The sequence below is a fragment of the Lagenorhynchus albirostris genome, chromosome 8 (genome assembly GCF_949774975.1).
Source record: "Lagenorhynchus albirostris chromosome 8, mLagAlb1.1, whole genome shotgun sequence".
Classification (NCBI taxonomy): Eukaryota; Metazoa; Chordata; class Mammalia; order Artiodactyla; family Delphinidae; genus Lagenorhynchus; species Lagenorhynchus albirostris.
This window is the reverse complement of record NC_083102.1, coordinates 13693225-13717187: the sequence shown is the minus strand read 5'-3', so window position 1 is coordinate 13717187 and position 23963 is coordinate 13693225. Positions and strand designations below refer to the sequence as shown.

Below are 23963 nucleotides of genomic sequence, written 5' to 3'. Positions count from 1 at the left end.
GATACAACCAAGCCAAAGATCGACTGGGAGAAGGAAGGATTTATTACCTGCAGCAAGTAAGGAGAACACGGGAGAGCTTTCGCAAAGCACTGTCTCCCCAAACAGCAAAATTGGGGAAGTTTTAAGCTAAGGGTAAGTGCATATTCATGAAAGGGCTTGAGCAGAAGTCAGCATAGAATTGGGGCCAAGTTGACAGAGCCCAAGCTTTAGTTAATTGAAGTCATGAGGTTCAGAAAAGTCAACAGTATCATCCCTTAGGTTCCAGTTTATCTGGTGGTTGAGCACCTGAGGGAGGTTTAAATTCTGCAAAACAGCTCAAGTAAGTGCTTCAGACTAGTCTTTACCATTGAAACAGAACTGGGAGTCTTTACAACTGATTTGTTATCTTTGCTCTTGTTACTTCTCCTGCCTAATGACAGTTCGTTCTTTTGTTCCCTTAAGACCATAATTACTGAGACCTGTTCAAGGGCAAGCATTGTGTCCAGGCCTAGATCTCAAAATGGCTTAGGCCTAAAATGGTTTCTCTCGTGTCAAGAAAGCCATGCCATGGGACTTCCCTTGCAGTCCAGTGGTTAAGACTCCACACTCCCAGTGCAGCAGGCATGGGTTCAATCCCTGTTCGGGGAACTAAGATCCCATATGCCACACGGTGTGGCCAAAAAAAAAAAGAAAGCCATGCCTGGTTTTCTTTCTCCAGGGATCCCCTACCTTATCTGCTTACAATATAGCAATGGAGGCATAGATTGTAATGATGCCTACAAATCCAGGAAGGCTAAGGACTGCCACCAGTCACTAGAAGCTAGGAAGAGGCAAGGAAGGATTCTTTGGAGCCTTCAGAGGAAGCGCAGCCCAGCCGACATCTTGATTTCGGATTCTAGCCTCCAGAACTGTGAGAGAATAGATTTCTGTTGTGTTAAGCCCAGTTTGTGGTAATTCGTTATTGCTGCCCGGGAAACTAATTCAGGCTTCTATTTTCCAAGTGAGATGTGAAGAAGGATTCTCAGCTGCAAGTGGGGCTAGAGTGGAGACCAGGGAGGGAGAAGATGTAAGCCCGGGATCGTAGCTTGTTTCAGAGAATGGAAGAGCAAGTTTCCCACAAAAACACAGGCGTGCTAGACAATATTAAGTCCCATGTAAGTCTGAGGATCATAAATTTAAACTTAAACCAGTCAACCTGGTTATGCGATTGGTTTTTTTTCCAGCAGAGATTAGTTGCTTCTGAGTTGCAGGGAAGTTGGGTTCAACTTGGATTGGGGTTTTACCTTTTGAGAACAACTTGGAGGGAGATCAGGACAAGTTGTAGAGGGCCTTTGCAAAGGGGAAATTGTCTTAATAGATCATGGAAACCAATCTGGGTTGGAAGGAGAGCAAAGGTGAAGGGAGTGTAAGAGATAGTGGGAAAGATCAGGGGTTGGACATCCAAGTTAGACCAAAAAAACCATTGCAGGAATGAAAACCTGGGGGAATACATGACACGTGATAAAGACAATAAATAAATAAAGACAATAATACAAATTATACAAATGACAGTGAAGACACAGAAGGTAAAAGAGTTGGGAGGATAGAAGATGGTGAGTGGTGACTTGAAACATAGTAGAGACTTGCTTATGAGGCAATTAAATCCTCTTATAGGGACTGAGCCTGTTTTGAAAGGTCCTTCTACTGTTTGTGGGAAGTAGCAGTCACCGTGGGCAAACCTCAGTTGTTCTGGGAACAGTCACTGCGTGACCCCTCTTTAGTGTGTATCATGGGGAAGTGGGAGTCTCATTGTCTGAGCAACCGTATAACAGGACTTTGTTGTTGTGTGGCTTGACAACACTGCCTTCCCAATACCCTGCCTTACACAGAGCCGGTCTCTGGGTAGGAGGGGAGTACACAGCAATCCCTTCCCTGATCATCACCCTGCCCAGGAGTAAGCACAGCAAGCAGCACCCATGAAGGGTCCTGCCTCAAAGCTCTGAAAATACTGCTCCGTGGAATCCAGTAACTCCTTCAGGAAGCACGTTTTCCTTTCCTTTTGGTAGGAAAAAAAAAAAAAAAATCCTTTCTTAACCTAATTAATCTGTTTTGTAGTTTTACACAATAACCATGAGTATAATCTGTATATTCAAATCAAGTCACACCTATATACAGTAAAGTTTGCAAAGCATTACCATAAAGTTTTGTTTCAGGTTCTAAGGGAGGGAGGGATTGGGGGAGGGAATCATGAAAATGAGGACTATCTGTTTGTTCATGTGTTTATTCAATGTATTTTTAGTGAGATTTGTGCCAAACTCTGGGGAGGTGCTAATGACAGGAGAGTAATACATGTAGTCCTAGGCCTAAACGCAGGCTGGTTGTTCAGACAAAACAAGGGACACTGCTGAGTGAGAAGCACAGCGATGGGAGCACGGACAAGGCTGAGAGCTGGGGAGGAGGGAGGGTTTCCCCCCTGGTGAACTGCTGTGTCCCGTGCAGCATCCTGACCCAGCCCAGCCCTGCTAGGTCACCAGTGCAGAACCCCAGGGAGCAGCAGGGCCTGACTTCTGATGGGTGTGAATGTGTACCATGGTACAATTAGCCTCCTTAGGGCAGCTAATCCATACCCTGTGGTAGAACACATTTGTCTTTTTTAATTACAGATTTGATACTTTATTTGAATTAGAGAACAAAAATCATTAAACCAAAGTGTGTGCAAGTTCCCAGCCTCAGTGATCTCCCCATCCCTATTCCCAGTCCCCAGAGGTCACCGGCCACCACTAACTTGGTGTGCGTTATTCCAGAACCTGAAATGTATCTCAAGTTCCCTAGGTATGGAAGCTTCTAGAATAAATGCGTAGGGGAAGGTCAAATACTGTTTCTTACTATTCTTGTGAATCTTTTGTCCCAGGTTATATTTGCCTTAGAAAAACTTAGGAAATTTACACATATTACTGTCTATTTTTAGGCCCTTTATGGTTCTCCAGCTCTGGCATGGAAGGAATGGGAATCTACGAAACTTCAGAATTAGCCGTTCAAAAAGCCTGAAGAGTATTTCTGGGACCGAGGGTGGGAAGAGCCCGGCAAGGAAGGGGAGATGGGGGAGCCCAAAAGCAAATGAAGATGAGGAGACAGACGTGGATGGGAGTGGGGGTGAGAGAGGAGCCAGGGTCCGGAAGGCGTTCGCGCTGGCAGAACCCAGAACCATTTTTCTCTTTCTCCTTCCTCACCTGGGCCGAGCCACTCACCAGGGCCAAGGGGCAGCGCGGGAGGCATCAGCACATCCCCGCATCCTTGCATCCCGCAGGGGCTGCGCAGGCCCGCGGAGGGTGCACAGGCACGGCCTCTGTGCAGACCCTGGGGACCGCAACCGTGGGAATTCATGCTCGGTTCATGTGTCACGTGTCCCTTGTGTACAGCCCGAACTTCACTAGAAGGTGAGGTCCTAGAAGAGAAACCGCACTCTTTCATGTGTGCCCAGCTCCTGGGGAAGTACAGACTCAAAACTTTAGTTGAGTGACAGGAAACGTCTGTAGGAAAATACATTTTTGATTCAGAATGGGTGCCTACAAAGACAATTTTTGAACAAAACCTTTCCTAAAGACCATCTATTCCTTTTCAATAACTGAAAGTACACAATAATTGAAAATAAGCAGAGAAATAACATGGCCTTTAGAGTTGGGCTTTGATTACAGTCTCAGTCCTACTCATTAGCAGTGTGAACCCGGACACGTCATTTACCCTCTGGCCTCGGTTCCATCTGCAGGATGGGAAGGACAGCACCTGGCTCGTTGGGCTGCTGTGAGGAAGAAAGGAAAATATGCGTGGTCCACAGTGAGGACTCAAGCAAAGATACCGAGGGCTCCTCTTCCAAACCCTGCCTGCCTGCACATGACTTAAGACGCCACCCCTCCCGCACTCTCCGACGCCCCGCATCCCTACTGGTGTATCTCACCGTCTCACTGCTTGGCAGAAACACGGAAATCCGGTTAAAGTCTAAGGACAGCACGTCCTGATCATCAATTCTAACAGACGAGCTTAATGAAGGGTCAACACCCCCAAAGGCTTACAGACAGTATGCGGATTTTTACCAAAGAACAGATTTGTTCAGATCCGGGTTTCCATCAGCTGGACGAAAGCAGGCCAGGAAGTAGAAAGGGGAGGTGTAAACGTGCCCTGGGTAGCACTCCTGTGAGGCTGTTGAGGTGTGTGCCCTCTGCACCCCCTACGCTCTTGCAGGTATTGGGCAGTGAAAGAGCTGAGGCCTCAGGCCCTTCGGTTGCCTTGCCTTCCAGAAACCAGCGCCACTCGGGCTGCTCCTCCCCGCTCCCTTCGCAGGCCCCTCTTCCGCCCTGAAGCGCCGCCCCCACTGGTCCTGCTTCCTGGGTCTTCTGTACCGGCACACTCAGATCCCCCCAGGCCTGGAGCTGGGAGCCCCCAGAGCACCGTGTCCAGAAGGCCCCTGGTCCTCCTCGGTAAACTTGCACTTCTGCCCTCACCTGCACGAGGCAGCCAGGCCCAGGGCGCCTCGCTCTCCCTCGCCTTTCACAGCCACAGAAGCTCCCTGAGAACTGGGGCTGTTTGTTCACCCTGTAGCTCGGGCACTAGAGCTGGGCCCGGGACTCTGCAGGTGCTCAGGAAACGTCTGCGGGGGGGCCCAGGCTGGGGACAACGAAGGCTCTTAAGTGACCGTCGGGAAGCACCCGCACCCGTGGCCACAGAGCAGCCTTTTCTCCCCAGTCACCCCTGTGTTCCTCTGTTTCAGCAACTGCTTCCCCAGCAGCGCATCCCATAAAGCAATAAGACGCATTACTTTTTACGTTGAAACCTTCAGAACTCGTAAGGAGCATAAGTTTGACACAGTTTTTCACATTCTTAAATAATTCTCCCAAGACTCAATAAGCAGAAAAAGGGAACAGAAAGTCAGAGCTGGATATAGAATTCAGATTTTTTTCTTTCAAAGACACATTTTATATAACTTTCAACATTTATGCTTTCAAACAAAATAAGCAAAAAATACACCGAGTGCTAAAAAAAAAATCAGAACAGAATTAATACCAATTTTAATTTCAATATTTTAAAGTACAGAAATTGGAAAGCAGGAATACCAAATACAACTTTAAACAAGTCACTTGTCCTCCCCTATAATAACCAATGTAAGCTACTTAAAAACTTACCAATTTAAAACAGAAACAAAATAAATACTGTACACTTTCCCTGCCTGCAGGCAAAAGATGGGAAATACTGTTATGAATCGAAAAAAAATGCTCTTAAAGCTTCAGCATCCCACTTCCCAGCCACACTTCACTCTGTCGTCACACAGTGTGCTTCTCTATTCAAAGGACACACATGTGCACACACACTGACCGCCTATCCACACAACAAGACACTACTCTGCAGACACCCCGAACGAGAAAGGCTAACAGTCACCTGGGACCATGGGCATGAAAATCAGCTCAGGAAAGTCAGTCAGGCTAGCAAAACATTACTACAAAACTAGTAAATACCATAGCCAACAACTGTCCCTTTTCAAATTTCACAGATTTAAACCCCCTAAAACCAATACTACCCCTCCCTGTCACCACCCTTTACCCTCCCCCCACCCCCCACAAAATCAAACAAACCTGCTGAAGCACTGGCAAAGTTCGACATTTCACAGTAAATGTGAAAGTTCATATCATATAATCTCATTAAAATGAACCTTTTCACCCTCTTTCCACAGCATGAAACTGTTATGGCTTAATTTATATTAAAAGTAGAAAAGTCTTTTCGGAAGGAAATGCAGTCTGCCCAGACGCATGTGCATTTCCTGATCAGTGCTATTTCATACCTAACAACTGCATGACTTGCTTTGCAGTCAGAAGCTGTTTTCGGAAAAACTGAGGTTACAGCTTTTGATTCAGTCTAAACCATAAATGTAAGGCCCTTAGTTTGGTTTAGGTTTCTTTTGCAAGATAAAATAACCTTGGGGTTCACTTAGCAAGTTACACCTCAGGTCCCTGACTATAACGTGGAAGTTACATGTATGCTTTGTAAAAATAAAAGGTGAATCCTATGACTCTTAGAGGGAAGAAATGATTCTAGGCAAGGAATCAACTCCTCATTATACATTACACCTCCTGCTGGTAACAGTTACCAACCAAAATCCACCAAAGAAATATAAGAGTATTTCTGGGTTATTTTATTCCTGCAAAATAGTATCTATTCCAGCACTTATGATCACTGTTTTGGTGAAAAATCTTGGGGGAAAATAGCTGACATTTTGAATAGGAAATGGCCAAAATAAAACTGGGTGGAGACAAGGTTTATCTTTGATTAAGTTCCATTTAGGGGTGCTTTCTGAAATAAAGAAAAGTGAATTCAGGATGTCACAGGTCTTGCATAGGTAAGCTACTTGGAGGTCAGGGGCTACGTGGTAGCCAGGGTTTATTAGTGAAATAGTGCAGAGCAGATAAACTTGTTGGAAGAATCACTGAATACAGTTTCAAAAAGGCTTTAACAAAGAAAATGTAATGTTGCGCTTGTTAAGACAAAGCTTCAGGACACTAGGAAGGACAGGAAGGGTGAGAGGGAGACTCTAAGGGGTAGAATGCAGCTTAATGAGTATTATTTTCCCATACCCATTAAAGGGGAAAAAACCCCACCATAACAGAATAAAACCACAGTCACAATAAGCTAATTGCTTTGAAAACAGGCATTTGCTTCTTAACGTCCTTAACTTAAAAAATTTGTATGTAAGGGATAGCAAATATTTGACTTACGGCATGACGTTCACTGAAAAAAAGAAAGCAAAAATAACGGAAGGGCTTTTAGTAAGGCTTCATTATTAAAATTACATTACGTTCAACAGCAATGTAGTGAGTAGTATGTGACTTCTTCCCCTTTCTTTCCACCTGGCTTCTAGAAAGTGTATCAACATCACCCGCCACAGGATGAGCAGAGGCCTCACAGTGTCACAGAACAGGGGCTGTTGTAGGAAGCAAAGTACCAGAGGTTTGGGATCCACTGTGACCCCAGGCGAGTCACTGCCCTCGCTGGGTTTCATTTGTCTCTCTTCTTAAGCTAAAGATCTGATGTTCAACCTTCTCAAAACTGCTTTAGATGAAGGTCTACGGCATCTGAAAATGACTATTGATCTTTAACTTCTCTTTTTGGAGGAAGCAATTAGCTTAATAATTAACGTGAAAAATGAACTTTTGAAAAAATTTCAAATTTATATAAAACCCTCATCTCTTAATATGAAATCATAAAATGCTTACATACTGCAATAGCTACTTCTGGCAGTAGTGTACTGGGCCATACAATTATTCATCAGCTCTTTGGGGAGTTGACTAATCACTATAAAGAGCATTTCTTGAAAAAAGCAGAATCCGGCCGAGTCTCCCTACACTACAGTGGTTTGTTTCTCTCTCTACCCAACGAGCCATGGTTGGCCAACTCAGAGCTGTCTTTGCTGATCCCCATCTATCTACCATCTTATTTTCCTGCTCTAGTACCATGGATGGTTGTTAAATCATTTTCATTCCATGACTTATTTTACCTTATGCTAGTGCCCTGAAGAGTATGCAGAATCTATGAAGCAGTACTCTTTGAGAAAAACCTAAAATTATCTTTTAATTACTTTAAATCATCTTAATGATTACTTGAGGATAAACATTCTCACTCTTATCCATAAAGTATCTCATCCCTTTTTCTTTCACTTCATGCACTGATTTTGACTTTAATTCAGCATCTTGTTAGAGATTCTTCAGATTTTTTAGATAGCAAGTTCTGGGCATATATTTGATATGAAGCAAATTTTATGAGTAACAGCAGTTTTCATTTAAAAATGCATATAGGGCTTCCCTGGTGGCACAGTGGTTGAGAGTCCGCCTGCTGATGCAGGGGACACGGGTTCGTGCCCCGGTTCGGGAAGATCCCACATGCCGCAGAGCGGCTGGGCCCGTGAGCCATGGCCGCTGAGCCTGAGCGTCCGGAGCCTGTGCTCCGCAACGGGAGAGGCCACAAGAGTTAGAGGCCCGCGTACCGCTAAAAAAAAAAAAAAAAAGCATATAAATGTGCATTTGTTGTCAGCTGTAACTTAAATAATGATAAATCCTCTGCAAATATGAAGTGTTAATAGATTAAGGAATGCTTTTCTGTGTTTTTCTTAACTGCATTTTGATCCAAATTTACAAATGCAAAAACTAAGACTCAGAAAGAATAAATGACTTCTTCAAGGTCACACAGCTGAAACATAAAGGGCAGAACTTGGACAAACACCGAGGTCTTCTGCTCCCTTTCATGCTGTAACATGCCCCTATGATTACGAACATTTAATTATTAACTTTTGAAATGTTTTTCGAATTTTGAAAATATAAAAAAACTTTTTTTTTACTTCTACCTCTACAGTTGTATAGTGTATCTCTGTTAAAACTAATAAAGTTTTGTTTTATGAATGGGCCCTCTTGCTTAAGTTTGCTTAGAAGTGAAAATAATACTGCTTATTTCCTGGAGAAGATACCTTCAAGAGCAAACAATACAGCTTCAACTTTATATGCCCCCCACAGTACTAAGTAGTGCTGGGCACATAGTAGATGTCTGATAAATACCTGCTGATCTCATATGAATAAATACAGTAGAGTTCATTAAAAAGGCAATAACTAGGATTATTAAAAAATAGAGCAAAAAAAATAAAGCAGTATTCAGTGCTAAGTAGTGATAAAGATGGGCTTCTTTTCTGAGTTTATAAGATGGTTTCGGTCAGAATTTTCAATTCTGTATGCTTTAAAAATTAACTGATACTTATGAAGTTCAAAGTATTTCTAGGTGTTGAACTATTATAAACTGCCAGCTTTGTACAGTTTACACCGTTAATCAATACTGGAGAGCGTAATATTATGTGACGTTATGAATTACAGTACAGGGGATCCCAGGTTAACAGAAGTCACTTATTTGAATCAATACAGGAAAATGATTACCTACTACTACACTTAAAATTGCATATGTTAAATCGTAAGTGTTTGACATAATTTGTATTTGCTTATAACTAGCTAAATGCCACCACCGGTGTCTTCCTAGGTTGCAGGGTCTATACAACACATAATAAATGAGACTGAGGGAAAGGCTGTCTATTGCAGTCGAGTCCAGATGCTGTTACTTCAAACTTCTGTCATTTCCACAAGATAAAGGGATGCATCACAGCCAGTGATTTTACAAGAGGTTTGACAAGGAAGTCACTGGATCAGTGGCTGGATTTTTACCAATACACAAAAAGATTACATGTATTCTGTTTTAGTGGTTATTTCATGTTACTGAAAGTTTTTTGAACTTAGCCAGTTAATGGGCTAACACTGCCAGAAATGAATCCACAGTTCCTTCACTTAAAAGTTCAACATACTGGCTACTTAAAATTAGTATTCACCAGCCTAAGTACACAGGGCAGATACTGGCTACAATTTTAATTCATAAAAATAAATTATTTATTTTCATTTTTATAGCTAAGAAAAAAAAGGTAATTAAAAATACTTAGAGCTGTGAAAAATGTAAAGGCAACAAAAGAACCCAAATCATAATGTAGCTGGAAAAAGAAATTATAATTCTCAATGCTTAAACTAACACCAAAACATGTGTATTTTAACACTAAAATGGTGTCTACAGAAAACCAAAACATCACAGTAATATACTGTGTGGGGAAGGTGGGAGAAACAGGCAGACCCACATTTTTGACGTCTTGAGCTCTGATGACCAACAAATGACTGACTGTACCTACCTCTACCTAGTTTGGGCATAGCGTACAGAGTTTAAGTAGGCCTATTATAGACATTTAGTACTCCCATAAAAATTCTTCTCCCTGACACCCAGATAAGACCCAGACAGTGGTCCAGTCACTTGGACCAAAAAGGCTCATTTGTAAGATATTTCATATATATTCCATGAAATATTGGAACGGAGGCAGAGTAAGAAATATTTCTCTTTGAAAATACACATTTGAATGTGACCATGAAAGATAATGGTATAGACTTTTTTTTTCTTAGCTCTTCAAGTGATACTTAATACAGAAGGGAAAGTCCTGCTACCTTGCTGAGTAAAAAAAAAAAAAAGACAAATCCATAATATGGCCGTATTTCTTCTCCATAAAAATAAATTTTATCCAATTTGCCTATATTTTCTTTGTAGGAACTTGTAAAATGCTCTATTGTCAGAACTGGGAATATCTCCACCGCCCCTCCCCCCCCCGGCAGAAATCACTTGTTTTTATGTCATGGGGGGAGGAAAAGGAAAATATAAGCTATTGCAAGCAACTGAAAACTGGCACTTAGTAAAAGTTGTGCACAAAGGAGAGAAATGATTCCTTAAAGCTCAACCAGATACTTAACCTCACTATGCACTGGTTAAGTTAGGATAGATGGAAGAAACTGCAAAAAGCACCCATTTTACTCCAAATCCGTATCTTAAATAATTCTTTAGAAGGTTAAGAAATAAAAAACTAAACACACACACACACACACACACACACACACACCCCCAAATCATCTACTCCAACATGCTTGCTTCTATACAACTTAATATAGTATAGTCTTATTATATTACGGCTTATTATGCAGATTTGAATATTCTAAGTCAAACCATATTTCATATTTTCCAACAAATTAGGTATACAGAATAAAAGCGTCATAAAATATAACCTCTGTGGCAGGTGTTGGTCCTGCCCTCCAATACCAGTAGTATGAAGAAGGCCCTCTGTAGTTACAAATGTATTTGAAAAACTACAAACATGACAATTTAACCAAACTTATAATACTTTTCCCACAAGTAGGAAAAAGATATTAAAGCTGTACTCTTTGGGACCCAGATATCATCAGCAAAAAATGAAAATGCAAGAAGCCTATTTTTCTATTTAGAAGAAAACTGCAATGTCAAATGAAATGAGACATGTGGGGTCTTCTATGTAGTTCTTACACATTGGCTATGAAAGTATTTCCCTGCAAAGAGAAGAGTCTTGTGTCGTTATGAAATGATGGGGAGTGCAGAGGGAAGGTGGGATATAGGTAATCGACCTGGATAACAGTATGCACCTTGGATGTTAGCAAAAGCGAAGCTAATAGCTTATAAAAAACACATGAATTATATAAAATAAAATGATTTTCATATACATCTTAATTTAAAATAATTAATGCATCAAATCCCTGTTTAAGACTTTAACCTGAATAGCAAATTTAAGAGTCCAGACTAGTTACTGTTACCGTGGCTCTTCCCCACATGTAACACACACACTATCAAAAATAATTTAAAAACCTTCACATTCTTAAATCTAAATTAGTGAGATATTTCTCCAGAAATCTTCCAAATAAATAGCTTTAAAAAAGAAAGAATTTAAAAGCTGTTAACTTTAAAAAAAAATCTGTTAAATAAATTATTGATAATTCTTTACCCTACCACAGAAAACAAATCAAAACACTACCAACAACAAAATGAAATTCAAGCCCTGACAAGAGACCCTTTCCAGTTCAAGGTCTCTTTTTAAGGTTCTACCCTCCTTCTTCCTCTCCCCACCAGGTCCAAAATGGTTATTGCTGAGTGGGTGTGGCACAGTGAAAATGCAGCATCGGGTTCATTTTGTTCTTCAGGCAGTGTTCCCTACGGTACATGCAAACTGCTTCAGCGGAGGCGTGCGGAAGCTCCAGGCTCCCGTACCCCGAGACCGGTCTCCGAAAGGAAGAGTGACCACAACCGCAGCTCCGTCACACAAAGAAACGTGCGTGGCCATTTCTGTTCAATTTAAGGATCTTCCCAAGACGTTGTTTGGCTGTTGCCATTCCTTTTTTTGGACGTTTACCTGTAACATACAGAACACCAACAACAGCATAAATAACAATGAAAATTATAGGTGACAGCACCGGGAAGATTTAAACGAGGGCGACATGGTAGGCAAAGGCTTTTCGGTGTTTTGAATGAGCAAGGTCACACTTCTGGAATTCCACTGCTTAAAACTCTTCCACCTCATCATGTGAGAGGGAAGGGCCAACCTCCTTCACTAAGACTTGGGAGACCTCCCACGCTCTGATCCCTGCCTATCTCTTCAGCACGAGCTCTTACCCGATCCTGCCTCAAACTGTGCTTCAGCAATGAAACTGAGGGCAGTTTCATACATAACCCCGTGCCGTTTCTCCCCGTTGTCCTGTGGGTCACACTGTCTCCTCTGCCTTCGGTGCTGTCTACCCTGTCCCTTCCCCCACCTCAGCATGGCTAACCCACTGTCAGCCTCTCCAGGATCTACCTCCCCCTCCAGGAAGCCCCTCCTGCTCCTCGGGGTTGACTGAGGTATCCTGCTTCTCTGTCCCCATAGGAACCTGTGCACGCTCTGCTATCGCTGCGCTGTCTGTGACGCAGCAGGCTGTGAGCAACGTGAGGGTACAGACGATGTCTATCTAAACTGCTACTGTCACCAACATACACAGTCAGAAATGGACTTAACCCGCACGCATGCAGCAGTTACCTTTTGTTGCCTGGTTGCTGATAGGTGGTGGATTTGATGCAGGTCTCTTGGTGGGGTGAAGGGGCACTGAAAAGGAAGTTTCACCAACAGGCCTTTCTGGGCTTGCACTGCCATTACTTATCTCGCATGCTCCTGACATCAAGCTTGAACTCTGCATATACTTTCCATTCTGAGGGCTTGAGCCACTGCTGTCCACAGAATTCCTACTTTGTACCTTCTGACTGATTTCTGATGAAACTTCCTTTCTGATGCATTTCTGGCCTCTACTTAGATCCTAAAAAAGAAGGAAGGAAATAAGGTCGAATTTTTAGGGTTCCTTTAAGATAAGTACAGTATTTAACCTCTCTATGCACTAACAATTCAAGGGAGAGAAGAAATAGATTACTGAACTTGGTTTTCTTAACATGTAGTAGCCTCAGAAAACCACCCCTCCTGAGGGCCATCTCATTCCAAAACCTAGAATTGCTGAAGGATTCAAGTCTTGAAGATGCCTCATAATTTAAGTCGAGAAGAAAACATAGATAGATAGACAGACAGACAGATAGATAGATAGATAGACAGACAGATGACTGGTGGGTCTTGAAATCAAAACAGAGAGGGTCCTGACCAGAATTAAAAAGAGAAGGAAAGGTAAACTCGAAAAGAGCATGCTGCAGATGTGATGTCTCACGAAGCTAGTTTTAAGTGTGTGTGTGTGTATATTAAAATGAATTTCTGATTCTGTAACAGTCAAGTAAGTTTTAAAAACAGCATTCAACACAGACTTGCTTTAAAATAGTCTCACAAATACTGTTGAGCATGAAGAAACAGCTGTTCGATTTGACATACCTTTCTAATACCTCGCTAGACTACAGTCAATAGAAATTCAATCTTCTCTAAGGTGATCTTGCTAATCATCTGCCCCTACTTCTTTATTTTCAGACAATTATAAAAACAACCATTAGATTTAAATAATAGCTTACTTTTAATACTAAATCCTATAATGCTAATGAGTTATAAATTTTATAACCAGTGAGGCACTATAAAATCATACACTGAATAAGTGAATTCTTAATAGTTCAGGGATTTCTTAGCTGACCTTTGACCCTGGAGCATATCCTTCCCTGAAGAGAACTTGTACTTGCCTTGAAAAAATAACTCGGTTCTTTTTCTTACTATAACTGTAATTGATAAGTATTTAGAAAATACAGATAAGCCAAACGAAGAACATAAAAACTACCCATATTTCTGCTACTCAGGGAATGCTTGGGGTTGGGGAGGCTTGAGGACTCCGCTCTGCCCCATGAGAATTCTGATTCTTTCTTCGGCTGTCATTTTCCAAGGTCTGCAGCAAAAGGTCATACTGCTTTCCTTGTATGGTGCTACTGGTAAAGTTTTGGTTTTTTTAAAAGGTATTTTGGGTTCGTTTTGTTTGGTATAAGCATTCATACACCAGGGTCCTAAAACATCAAGTGCCTTCTCTTAGAGCAGGGACTCTTAATCTGGAGTCAACGAATGGTCTGGGGTGAGGGTGGGCACAGACCATGAGAAAATGTAAGCACAAGTCATATTTATGATGGACATTTTTCTGGAAAGAGAATCCGTAACTGTCATCAAATTCTCAAAGAAATTTAGAATCTAAAAATATCTGACAGGGACTTCCCTGGTGGTCCCGCCTTACAATGCAGGGGACGTGGGTTCGATCCCTGGTCAGGGCACTAAGATCCCACAGGCCACGGGGTAACTAAGCCTGTGTGCCACAACTACAGAGCCCACGTGCCCTGGAGTCTGCGCGCCACAACTAGAGAGAGAAAACCCACACGCCACAAATAGAGAGAAGCTGCGCGCCTCAACAAAGATCCCATGCGCCGCAACTAAGACCCGACACAGCCAAAAATAAATAAAATAACATTAAAAAAAAAATCTGACAAACAACGTCAGAAACTAAAAGGATCCTTGTGGTACTTTTTTTTTCCTTTCATGTTTCATTCTAGCCAGACATAACCTAAAGGTGTTGGCAGCCAGGAGTTTTTAACTGTTTTCTTAAATAAACTGTTCTTTTCCAGATCACATTCTATCCATAAGCCTTTCATCAGTCATTATATCACAATCCCTAAAAATGGAGAGCTGTTCAAATGTGCGTTTAATGGTCATTTTTAAGCTCTCCAGGTCTAGTGGTTGATTACTGGTTGCAGCTTAAAAAAAGAAAGCCAAAACGGAGCCAATGACAATCTATTTGAACGCTTCAAACCTTGAATATACCTGACGATTAAATCTGGAAGTTGTATCAAATTGTTTAATCCAGGAAGAACTCCTCAAGTCTTGATCTTCAGTCTTGACGTGATACCCTAAAGAGAAGCTTTCATTAAATGATCTTCGCACAAACTGGATCATAAAAAACAAAGTTAGCCTGCTACTTAAAATTGAAAGTAAATTTATATTGACATTTTATTTTGAAATGAATATACTAACTCTTTATTCCTATACTTTCACCACACTCTTTTCCCTCTCAAAAACAAAACAGTCACTGGCTCTCAATCTAACATGTTAATTCTTTCAAGTCTCCCAATGACTGCCTTTCTATGGCAGGATTTTGTGCCAGATGCTGGAGGACCTGGGCCAAATTCTATGGCCATCTGCTGTAGATGTAAAACCAAGTGCAACAATACTTTCTCTAAAAGTAATATATTTTCCCATATAGAATAAAGGCATATGTTTGCCTGCATTTGGCAGCGTTTCCGTAGAAGCTTTCTTTTCAAGGGACAAAGAGATTACAGGGAGACAGAATGGTATAGTGGAAAGACAGACAAACCCAGATTTGAATTTAACTTCTTCCATTATCCATGCATCTTAAGGCAAGTTACTTAACCTCTTTAAACCTCAGTTTCCTCTTATACAATAAGCAAAGATTTTGAGATCAAACCGTCTAGTCCTGGGTTCAAATTCCAACCTCTGAACAGCTATGTAAGTATGGGCAAGTGAAGTCCACTAAGTCTTTTTTCCTTTACCTGTTAAAGCTACATTACATACACCCAAAATGTTGTTTCGAGAACTAAGTGAAATCAATGTCAAGCTCCTGGTACTTAGTTAACACAGTTAGGTGGGAATGAACACAATGTCTACAACAGACTTCAGTTTTAATGTGGTACCATCTTCTCCCCAATCCTCCTCAGATTTTTAGGGAAATAAAATTTTTCACCAAAGGCAGACAGAAGAAAACACTGTGTGGCATCACTGATAATGCCACCGAGTCTTGTCTCTTTCCTAATGCTTCCTTTTTGAGTAGGAGAGAACATCCTCAAGCAGTAACAGTTCAAAGCTTGCTTCCACAAAAGGAAAAAGAGTTGATTGTTCAAACTTAGCACGTCAATTAAGACACCAAAACATTCCCTCCACTCTGACCCGACTTATAAAAGGGAAACAATACTGTCTTGTGACAGCCAGTGAACACAACTCTTAATCCATTAATTTACATTTTGAGTTCTTATACTTGCATCTTACATTTGTCAACATTATGTATTCTTTTGCCAATAGGCTTAACACCATTTCCAACTAAAGATGTGCAATAAACAGTTCTTATTCATAATCTCTAACCTCAACTAGGATGACAGGGCTATTAAGGTGGGGCTTATATGTTATTTTTCAGAGACTTATAGTTTATGTTTCTTACCACTTTCCACTGGCTTATCACAGCGATACAGCTGCCTAACCTCATGGTTACTGCTGCGGCAGCTGCTGGGATCCTGGAGAGAGTGTCTTTCACCACCGCAGTCTGTGCTTTGTATCTGCCTTTGTAAACACGTGGAATAGTGCAACCCTGCCATAGACAGCATGCCCTGAATAGCTTCTTCCTCTGTGCTCGTCGAGGTAGGACACTCCCTGAAGGGCGGATCAGCAAAAAAGAACCTTTTTAATTCTAATAAAATTTTTGGTAAAATTTAAAACAAAACAAAAACCCCAAACAAAACAAAGCAACAAACGTTTTCCTATCATTTATATCACAATATAATAAGACTACCATCATCAGCATGCCCACCTTTTAACTGGAATTTCGCTCCTAGACGGCTTCTGGCTCTTTTGAAGGAAGCTCCTCATCAAATTAGATTCTTCCTTAAAGTTTGATGTAATTTCTTGTTTCTTTTCATCACCTGAACTTTCAGACTCTTCAGTGGTAAAATTATTTTTCTGAGATAATTAAATGGAGGCAAATCTATATAAGAAATCTGAACAGGTCTGTACAAACTAACCAGAAACACTTTATCCATCTAGGGAAAGTGAGAATCCTAATTATCATGGAATTATTTCTGTATTTCATATGAAAAAGTAAAAATGTCTAATAACTACAGTAACATAATTCCTTAGTTAAAAAAACCCACATAGTACAGGTTTTCTTTAAGGCAAAATGAAATATAACCTATGAGAGAAATACGAGAAACATGAGAAGAGTATCTCCCTCCACCCTTTCCAAAATCAGACAAAAGCTATGTCGATCAGATGTAAATAGTCACATGATGGGACGTGTGTGTATAATTACCACTGCAGAGAAGGCCCTGTGCCACAAAGGTCAGAGAGACAGGCTTTGGGAAAGCTGTCATTCACTTTCCTCCTAGGTAAAGGAAAGTGGGTGTTCATCTTTTTGTCACATAACTTTAAGTTAAGGGTTCCAGGCGTACCAGTGTGGTGCAATCAGGTCCAGAGTCTTCTGAATCAGAAATATCAGAATATTCTGATGATCGATTCCTGAGTTCTGATTTCACACTTGTTAAAAACCCTGAGAAGGAAAATGATGAGAGAAAAATAGAGTCATTAGAATTTGAATAAAGTGCCACCCAAAGCCCGTCCAGCTCTGTGAGATGCCTCACCCGCTCCTGCTCTGTCCTTTTCTCACTGCTCTCATTGTCTTCATTCCATTCCTCCCCCATGGACTATCTCCCTAACTGACCAAGATACAGATTAACGTGTATTCTTAAAACATCTGGGGTATTTGTTGAATATGGTGATATAATCCTTATATGGGTGGGTTGACTGTTCTATATTTCTTTCCAGAAAAAAACCTCTAACACTAAAATTAGCTTGCAAGATGCTTTTCACTTTCCGTTGTGCATTATTTCTCTCGACAGAAAACAAAACAAAATAAACTCTCCTAAGCCTAAGACACTGTCAGGTAGACAGTGAATCCAACAAGCTTGAACCAGGCTCCAGCCCTGCCTCTCTCTTGCCGGGAGCACTCCTCAACAACTGTTGGGTGAATTCCATTGATAAGCCCGCCGTCAGGAGAACAAAGGCAGAGTCGGCAACTACAGCAATACCGAACTTACCCAGAATTAGCAGGACTGAGGTATCCAACATGGATTAAATAATGTTAATCACCCGGAACATTTACTTATCAAGTACTAAAATATTTAACTCCTTTTTAAGATAGAAGGGTATATGGAGGCCCTGAAAAATGTTGAGAAAATGAAGACTTCATTCAAAGAAGAAAGATCTCGAGGAGGAGGAGGTGTTACTATTCATCACACTGATGATAACCAATTAATAACCAAGTAGAGGCCTTCTTGTCAACAGGCAATCAAATAAAACAATACACGGACTGCTAATAGCTTCAGATCAGCCAGTTATATATGTCTCCTAATTCTGAAAACCATATGTATGTTAGCTAAAATTATCACAGAAATAGGATTAAACTTGCAACTTTATTATTTTATTATTTGGAGTAGAGGCCCGTAAGATGCATGAGCTTCATGTGACTCTTGTAAAAACTGTTACTAGATGAGGGTGTCACTGGACGGCGACATCCTCGTCACTAATACCACCGTCCCTGGACGCCACCCCTCACTTGGTGGTCACATCTGGCATTTCTCTGATGGGGAGACGACTCAGAAATGCTCCAGACTTCTCAAAAGAGTATCAGGGACACAGAAATTGTAATCCTACTACTGATTTAAGCACTTTAAAATTAGCAAGTTACTTTACACATTATTAGCACATTGGTAACGAGCAGACCTTTAAAATGACCATTAAAACAAACATACTGTTAAGTGGTTTCTGAGACGCTTCATTCTCCACCCCCTCTATTCCTGAGCTCTCTTCCATCTTCACTTTTGCCTTTTTTGTCCTTCTCTTATCCTCTTCATTTTCACTGTCTGCTGTATAAAGACTCTGATCTGTAAAGGGTTGTCTCTCATCCCTGTATACAGTGGGAAAAACAATCGAGTCAGAAAACAGTGCAACCATGTAGCCAAACGGTATTAAACCCTCCTTAATTTACAGAGAAAATAGAGAACTAAGACACTTTCCCCATATTTCAGGCAGCTGTGCAACGGTCTGGACCAGGGATTAAATGAACAGAGGGAATCCACTGGAAACTAATCTGTTGGATACTTTGATCTACTTCACATACTTAATTATCCTTCCATTTGTCAGCAGTAACCGGAGATCATTATCTTTCGCTCTCCATTCAGGTACCGTGGAAGATGGCTGGAGATGTTTGTTGAATTTTCCATTCAGTTTAGAGCTCAAAATGTCCTTAAAGTATAAAAACAGAACTTACTTAACCTCCGCCCTCAAATATACCAGCTTGACAAGTAAAGAACTGTATACCACCCAGCAACTCCCCCACCCCCTCCCCAAGCCTTGCATGCTGAAGAGCGCTGGGCGGCCTCCGAGGCCAGCGCGTTTGCAGTGGTGTGGCACGAAAACTAAATGGTTCCTAAAACCAAAGCATGAACCCGGTTCACCCTTCTGTAGGGCCAGTTAACTATAAAACACATTCTATAATGCAGAATATGAAATCTCTATCAGGTGAATTCGGACATTTCACTCTGCAGAGAGCTGAAAACCTGAAGAGCTGGAGAAGTCCTGCCTTCACGTGTCTGAATTCTCTTTGCCTGGCTTCTCCCTGCAGAAGTACCAGCTGCTGGGTCCTTTCCAGTCACCCTGTCTTTGGCCTAATCTCTAGTCTTCCCACCAGGCACTCCCAGCAATTTACATGTCACCACCCTGCCATCACCGGGAACAAAGGCCACCGGGTGACATAAAGGCACAACAGTAGCTGGTTTTCAATACATAAAGAATATTTCCTTTTCGTGGCAGTAGTTTTCTTTAATAATAAATAGAACCTTTTATAATAAGCTAAATCTTCTCCTAGAGGGCTATGGGTTTAAGGCGGTTTAGAACAACAAAAGCTTAAAACAGTATAACTATAATTATATAAAATTTAAAATATTTAAGGAAGTTTTCATTTCTATATAGCTTCTTTAAATATGTTAATGAAGAGATACTGCTATCTTATTCATTTTAAATTATCCTCTACTTAAGATGTAAAATCATGGATGACATGGACCTCACCACATGTCATTAGCATGTTTTACAAAGGCCCTACGTTGAGCTCATGACTGCCCCACTGCTTCTCCCCTTTGTCCATTAGGCCATCACTTCTCAAACTGCAGTCATGGGTTTCACAGACTCCCAGCCTAACAGTTATCCATGCTGCTGCTGCTGGGCCAGGAAAAGGCCCTCTGCACTTGCTCTTCCCTCTGCCTGCAATACTCTTCCTCCAGTCTATCCATCTGACTTCTTCTGCTATGTAAGTGGCATTCAAATGCATCCACCTGAGAGGCTCTCTGACCACCTTAGCTAAAGCAGCCAGCCACCCGAGCCCTTTTATTCTCTGGCTCTACTGCTTTCTTCATAACATTTGTTATCTGAAATTACATTATTTTAATATCTGCCTCTGACTTCAATCCTTCCAACTTGAGCTAGGATGGAAGCTACACCAGGGCAGGGACTTAGGTTATGCTCACTCTGGTATCTTCTCCAGAGCCTAGAAGAGCACACGGCACTTGGTAAGCACTCAGTAAACATGTCGGCAAACAGATGAGATCTGTTCGTCCTACTTCTACACTGAAGCATGTCCCTGTCACGAGCAGAAGCGCTGCTGACCCCTACAGCACTAAGCAAAGATCAGACAACAAGAACGGCCGGACTGTTCTCTTTCTACAGTCCTTCTGAAGGCCTTTCAGAAACGACCAAGTCTCCCGTGTGACCATGGAACGGCAGCTTGCCTCTTCCCAGGGACACATCTCCAGTCTTCTGAGCACCTCCCTCGTGTGGAGCTCCAGGATGTCTAGGTTAGAAGGAGTTCGGACATTATGATCTCGAAGTTTCCGCATCCTTCGTCGGGAATGGTATGGGGAAGCTGCTTCATTTGAGGATCGTGAAACTGGACATACAGTAGGAATTCCCTGAGATTTAACTGGTTTGCCGTTTTCCTCCTTTAAGAATGAAATTCAGGGTATTTTTATGACAAGGCCACAAACATAACCTGACTCATCAGCCATAAACATATTCTAGAAAACAAAACACATTCAGTTTAATCATATAAACAAAAAACACCGAATGATAAAGCTTGAACGGCTCTGCTGAGACCTTTTCCCCTTCTCTCCCCCACGTGATACACTGTGAACATATTTCCTTGCTTTTCAATGTCACTTTAGAGGCTGTGCCGCATTCTACTGTAGAGATATGGCATCATCTATTGACCTAATAGCAATGGCAATTATTTAGGCTGCTTCCAGTTCTTGCCTAGGATGAAATTCTTTCACACACATAATTGCATAAATCAATAAATGCTTTTTAAACCAAAGTCACACATCTCTATGTAGCTTTAAAAATTAAAACTCTATAAGCATATCATGAAAAGCGCAGTCTACTCGTCCCCATCTGATTCGCTTTCTCCAGAGGTAACAACTTGCAAGTTTTTAAGCATTGTAGTAACATACACAGAATTTTGGACCACATAATATATGTATATGTAATTTATACGTAACGTATATGTAATTTACCATTTTAAAGTGTAAAATGCCACAGTTCAGTGGCGTTAGGTGCATTTCACATTGTTGTCTAACCATCACCACTATCCATCTCCAGAACTTTTTAATCCTCTCAAACTCTTAAATAATAGCTCCCAGGCTTCCCTGGTGGTGCAGTGGTTGCGAGTCTGCCTGCCGATGCAGGGGACACGGGTTTGTGCCCCGGTCCGGGAAGATCCTACATGCCGCGGAGCGTCTGGGCCCGTGAGGCATGGCCGCTGAGCCTGTGCTCCGCAGCGGGAGAGGCCACAACAGTGAGAGGCCCGCGTACCGCAAAAAAGAAAAAAAAAAAATAATAATAATAACTCCACTCCTCCTTAGCCCCAGCCCCAGGCAACTACCATTCTACTTTCTCTATGAATCTGACTACTCTAGGAACTACATGTAAATGGGATCACACAATATTTCTCCCTTTGTGACTGGCTTATTTCACTTAACACAGTAACTTCAAGGTTCATCCATGTTGTAGCATGTGTCAGAATTTCCTTCTTTTGTAATGCTGAATAATATTCCACTGTATGTATATAACACATTTTGTTCATCCATTCATCTGTGATGGGCGTCCGGGTTGCTTCCACGTTTTCGATGCTGTGAATAATGCTGCTATGAACGTGTGTGTGCACCCTGCTTTCAATTCTTTGGGGTATATACCCAGCCCTTCCAACTCTTGTAGCTGCTTTTTTTGTTGTTGTTGTTACAGTTATTTGCCTCCAAATGTCTAATGAACATGTTTAAACTGTTATTTCTTGGTTTTTCAGCTTCAGACATTATTGAATCCCTACTATATAAGATAAAGTCTTAATCTTTGCACACCTCTCCTAAAGGCACACACACTTTCTCTTCCTTCAGTATTCAGTATTTAAATTGGACTCAATGAAAATTATTTACAACCCAGTGCCATGTAACATACTATTATTACCTTTACTTTCTTTTACATCCTTTGACTTTCCCTTGAGTTTATAATTGCCTCATCTCCATCTGTTTTGCTTCCTATGTATTTATCACTAATTGATCCCCAAATTCCCACTAGAAGAATGCAAACATTCAAACACATTAAGTAATTTATCAATCTTTATATTTTTCTTTGGAGACAGACCTCCTAGACAGGCAGGCCTGATAAAGCACAAGATGCCCAGGTAAATGTGAATTTCAGATCAACAACTGATAAGGAGCCTTTCATTCTCCTGCTCCATCCTGGACTAGCTGCACTCTGGGCCTGCACATGATACCAAAGGCCATTCCCGACCTGCTCCCATTCTACCACATAAAGCTGCCATCCCCACCCCCCATCTCTGGCTGTCACTCCCTACCCTTTTCCCCTCCTCTATTTTCTTCAGAGCACTCCTTTACTCCTGAGTCCTTAAAATATTTACGGCCAGCCTCTTCCTACTAAGCTCCATGCAGGCAGGGCCTCTGATTCCTGATGGGACACAGCACATAGTAGGTACTCAGTATTTGTTGGAAGAATGAATTCCAGGGCTCCTCCTTTTTCGGTTTACTCTCTCCCAGAACATCCTCTAAGAGTCTCCTGAGAAAGGAAACATGGAGGGAAACTGTTGGAGACCTTGCCTCTCTGACATCTTTACCATCATATTTGACTTATAGCGTGGCTGAACGCGGACCTGTAGGTTGGCATCCCTCCTATCCCAGAATGTTAAAGAGTCTGCTTTATTGCCTTCTAGTCTGTAATGTTACTGTTGAGAAATCTGATATTATTCTCATTCCCATTTCTTTGTATATGACCCATACTTCCTTCTTTGATGCTTTTTAGGATATACTTCATGACATGTATTCTAAAATGTGACCAAATGTGCCTTTGAATAGGCCTTTTTTCACTCACTGTACCAGGCATTCTGTAGAGTTCTCAATTTGGGAAGGTGTGTCCTTGAATTCTAAAACATTTTCTTTGATTATTCTTCTGATAATCTTGTTTTCTGTGTTCTCTCTCTCTGGAACTCACATTATTTTGACAGTGATTGTGTAAAACAACCTGATTTTTCTGTCCTATTTCTGTCTTTTTTTTTTTTTTTTAAACTCTGGGAGAGATTTTTCCAACTTTATCTTCCAACCATTCTACTAAATTTTGTTTCTATTTTATTTCTAATTTCCAAGAGCTCCTTTTCTTTTTTCTTTGAATGTTCCTTTGTTAAAGCTTCCTGTTCTTTTTTCATGGAGGTACTATTTACTCTTTTCTCTCTTCAGGGTATCAGTTATGGTTGAGTTTTGGGCTAGAGACTTATTTGCTTATTGATTGTTTCCTCTGAATACTTTTTTTTCCCCCTTTTTATCCTTATTTTTGGTCTTTGTCTTAAAAAATTTTCTTGGCTTTCTATGCATTTTCAAAGGGAAGCATTAAAAAGCTATGGTTTCAAGAAATGGTGCTAAGAAAACTAGATAAAAATATGGGGAAAAATAATGCCTTAATTTACCTTACGCTATGTATAAAATTTCAAGATTGGCCATTTACCTAAATGTAAAAGCTTCTAGAAAAAAAAGAAAGTATCTTCAAGACCTTGGGTCGGCAAAGATTTCTTAGAGAGGACACACAAAAAGGTACTAACTATTTATAAAAGAAAAAGATTTTATAAATTGGACTCCTTCAAAATTAAAAATTTCTGCTCATAAAAAGACACCATTTTTCATACGGACTATATCTCAAGGGAAAAAAAGTAAAAAAA

General features: G+C 41.1%; 1 protein-coding gene across 1 annotated transcript in view; it reads right to left on the bottom strand.

Annotated features, from left to right (window-relative positions):
• Positions 1-5573: 5573 nt before the first annotated feature.
• Positions 5574-23963, bottom strand: part of KDM7A (lysine demethylase 7A) — an 80496-nt gene continuing 62106 nt past the window's right edge. Inside the window, exons 12-20 of the mRNA XM_060156543.1 lie at positions 20479-20688; positions 18816-18940; positions 18448-18602; positions 17089-17186; positions 16452-16600; positions 16086-16294; positions 14678-14763; positions 12437-12710; positions 5574-11776 (exon numbers count right to left, since the gene is read on the bottom strand). Of these exons, the coding sequence (XP_060012526.1) occupies positions 11682-11776; positions 12437-12710; positions 14678-14763; positions 16086-16294; positions 16452-16600; positions 17089-17186; positions 18448-18602; positions 18816-18940; positions 20479-20688 (1401 nt within the window). The 3' untranslated portion in view covers positions 5574-11681. The remainder of the gene's footprint in view (positions 11777-12436; positions 12711-14677; positions 14764-16085; positions 16295-16451; positions 16601-17088; positions 17187-18447; positions 18603-18815; positions 18941-20478; positions 20689-23963) is intronic.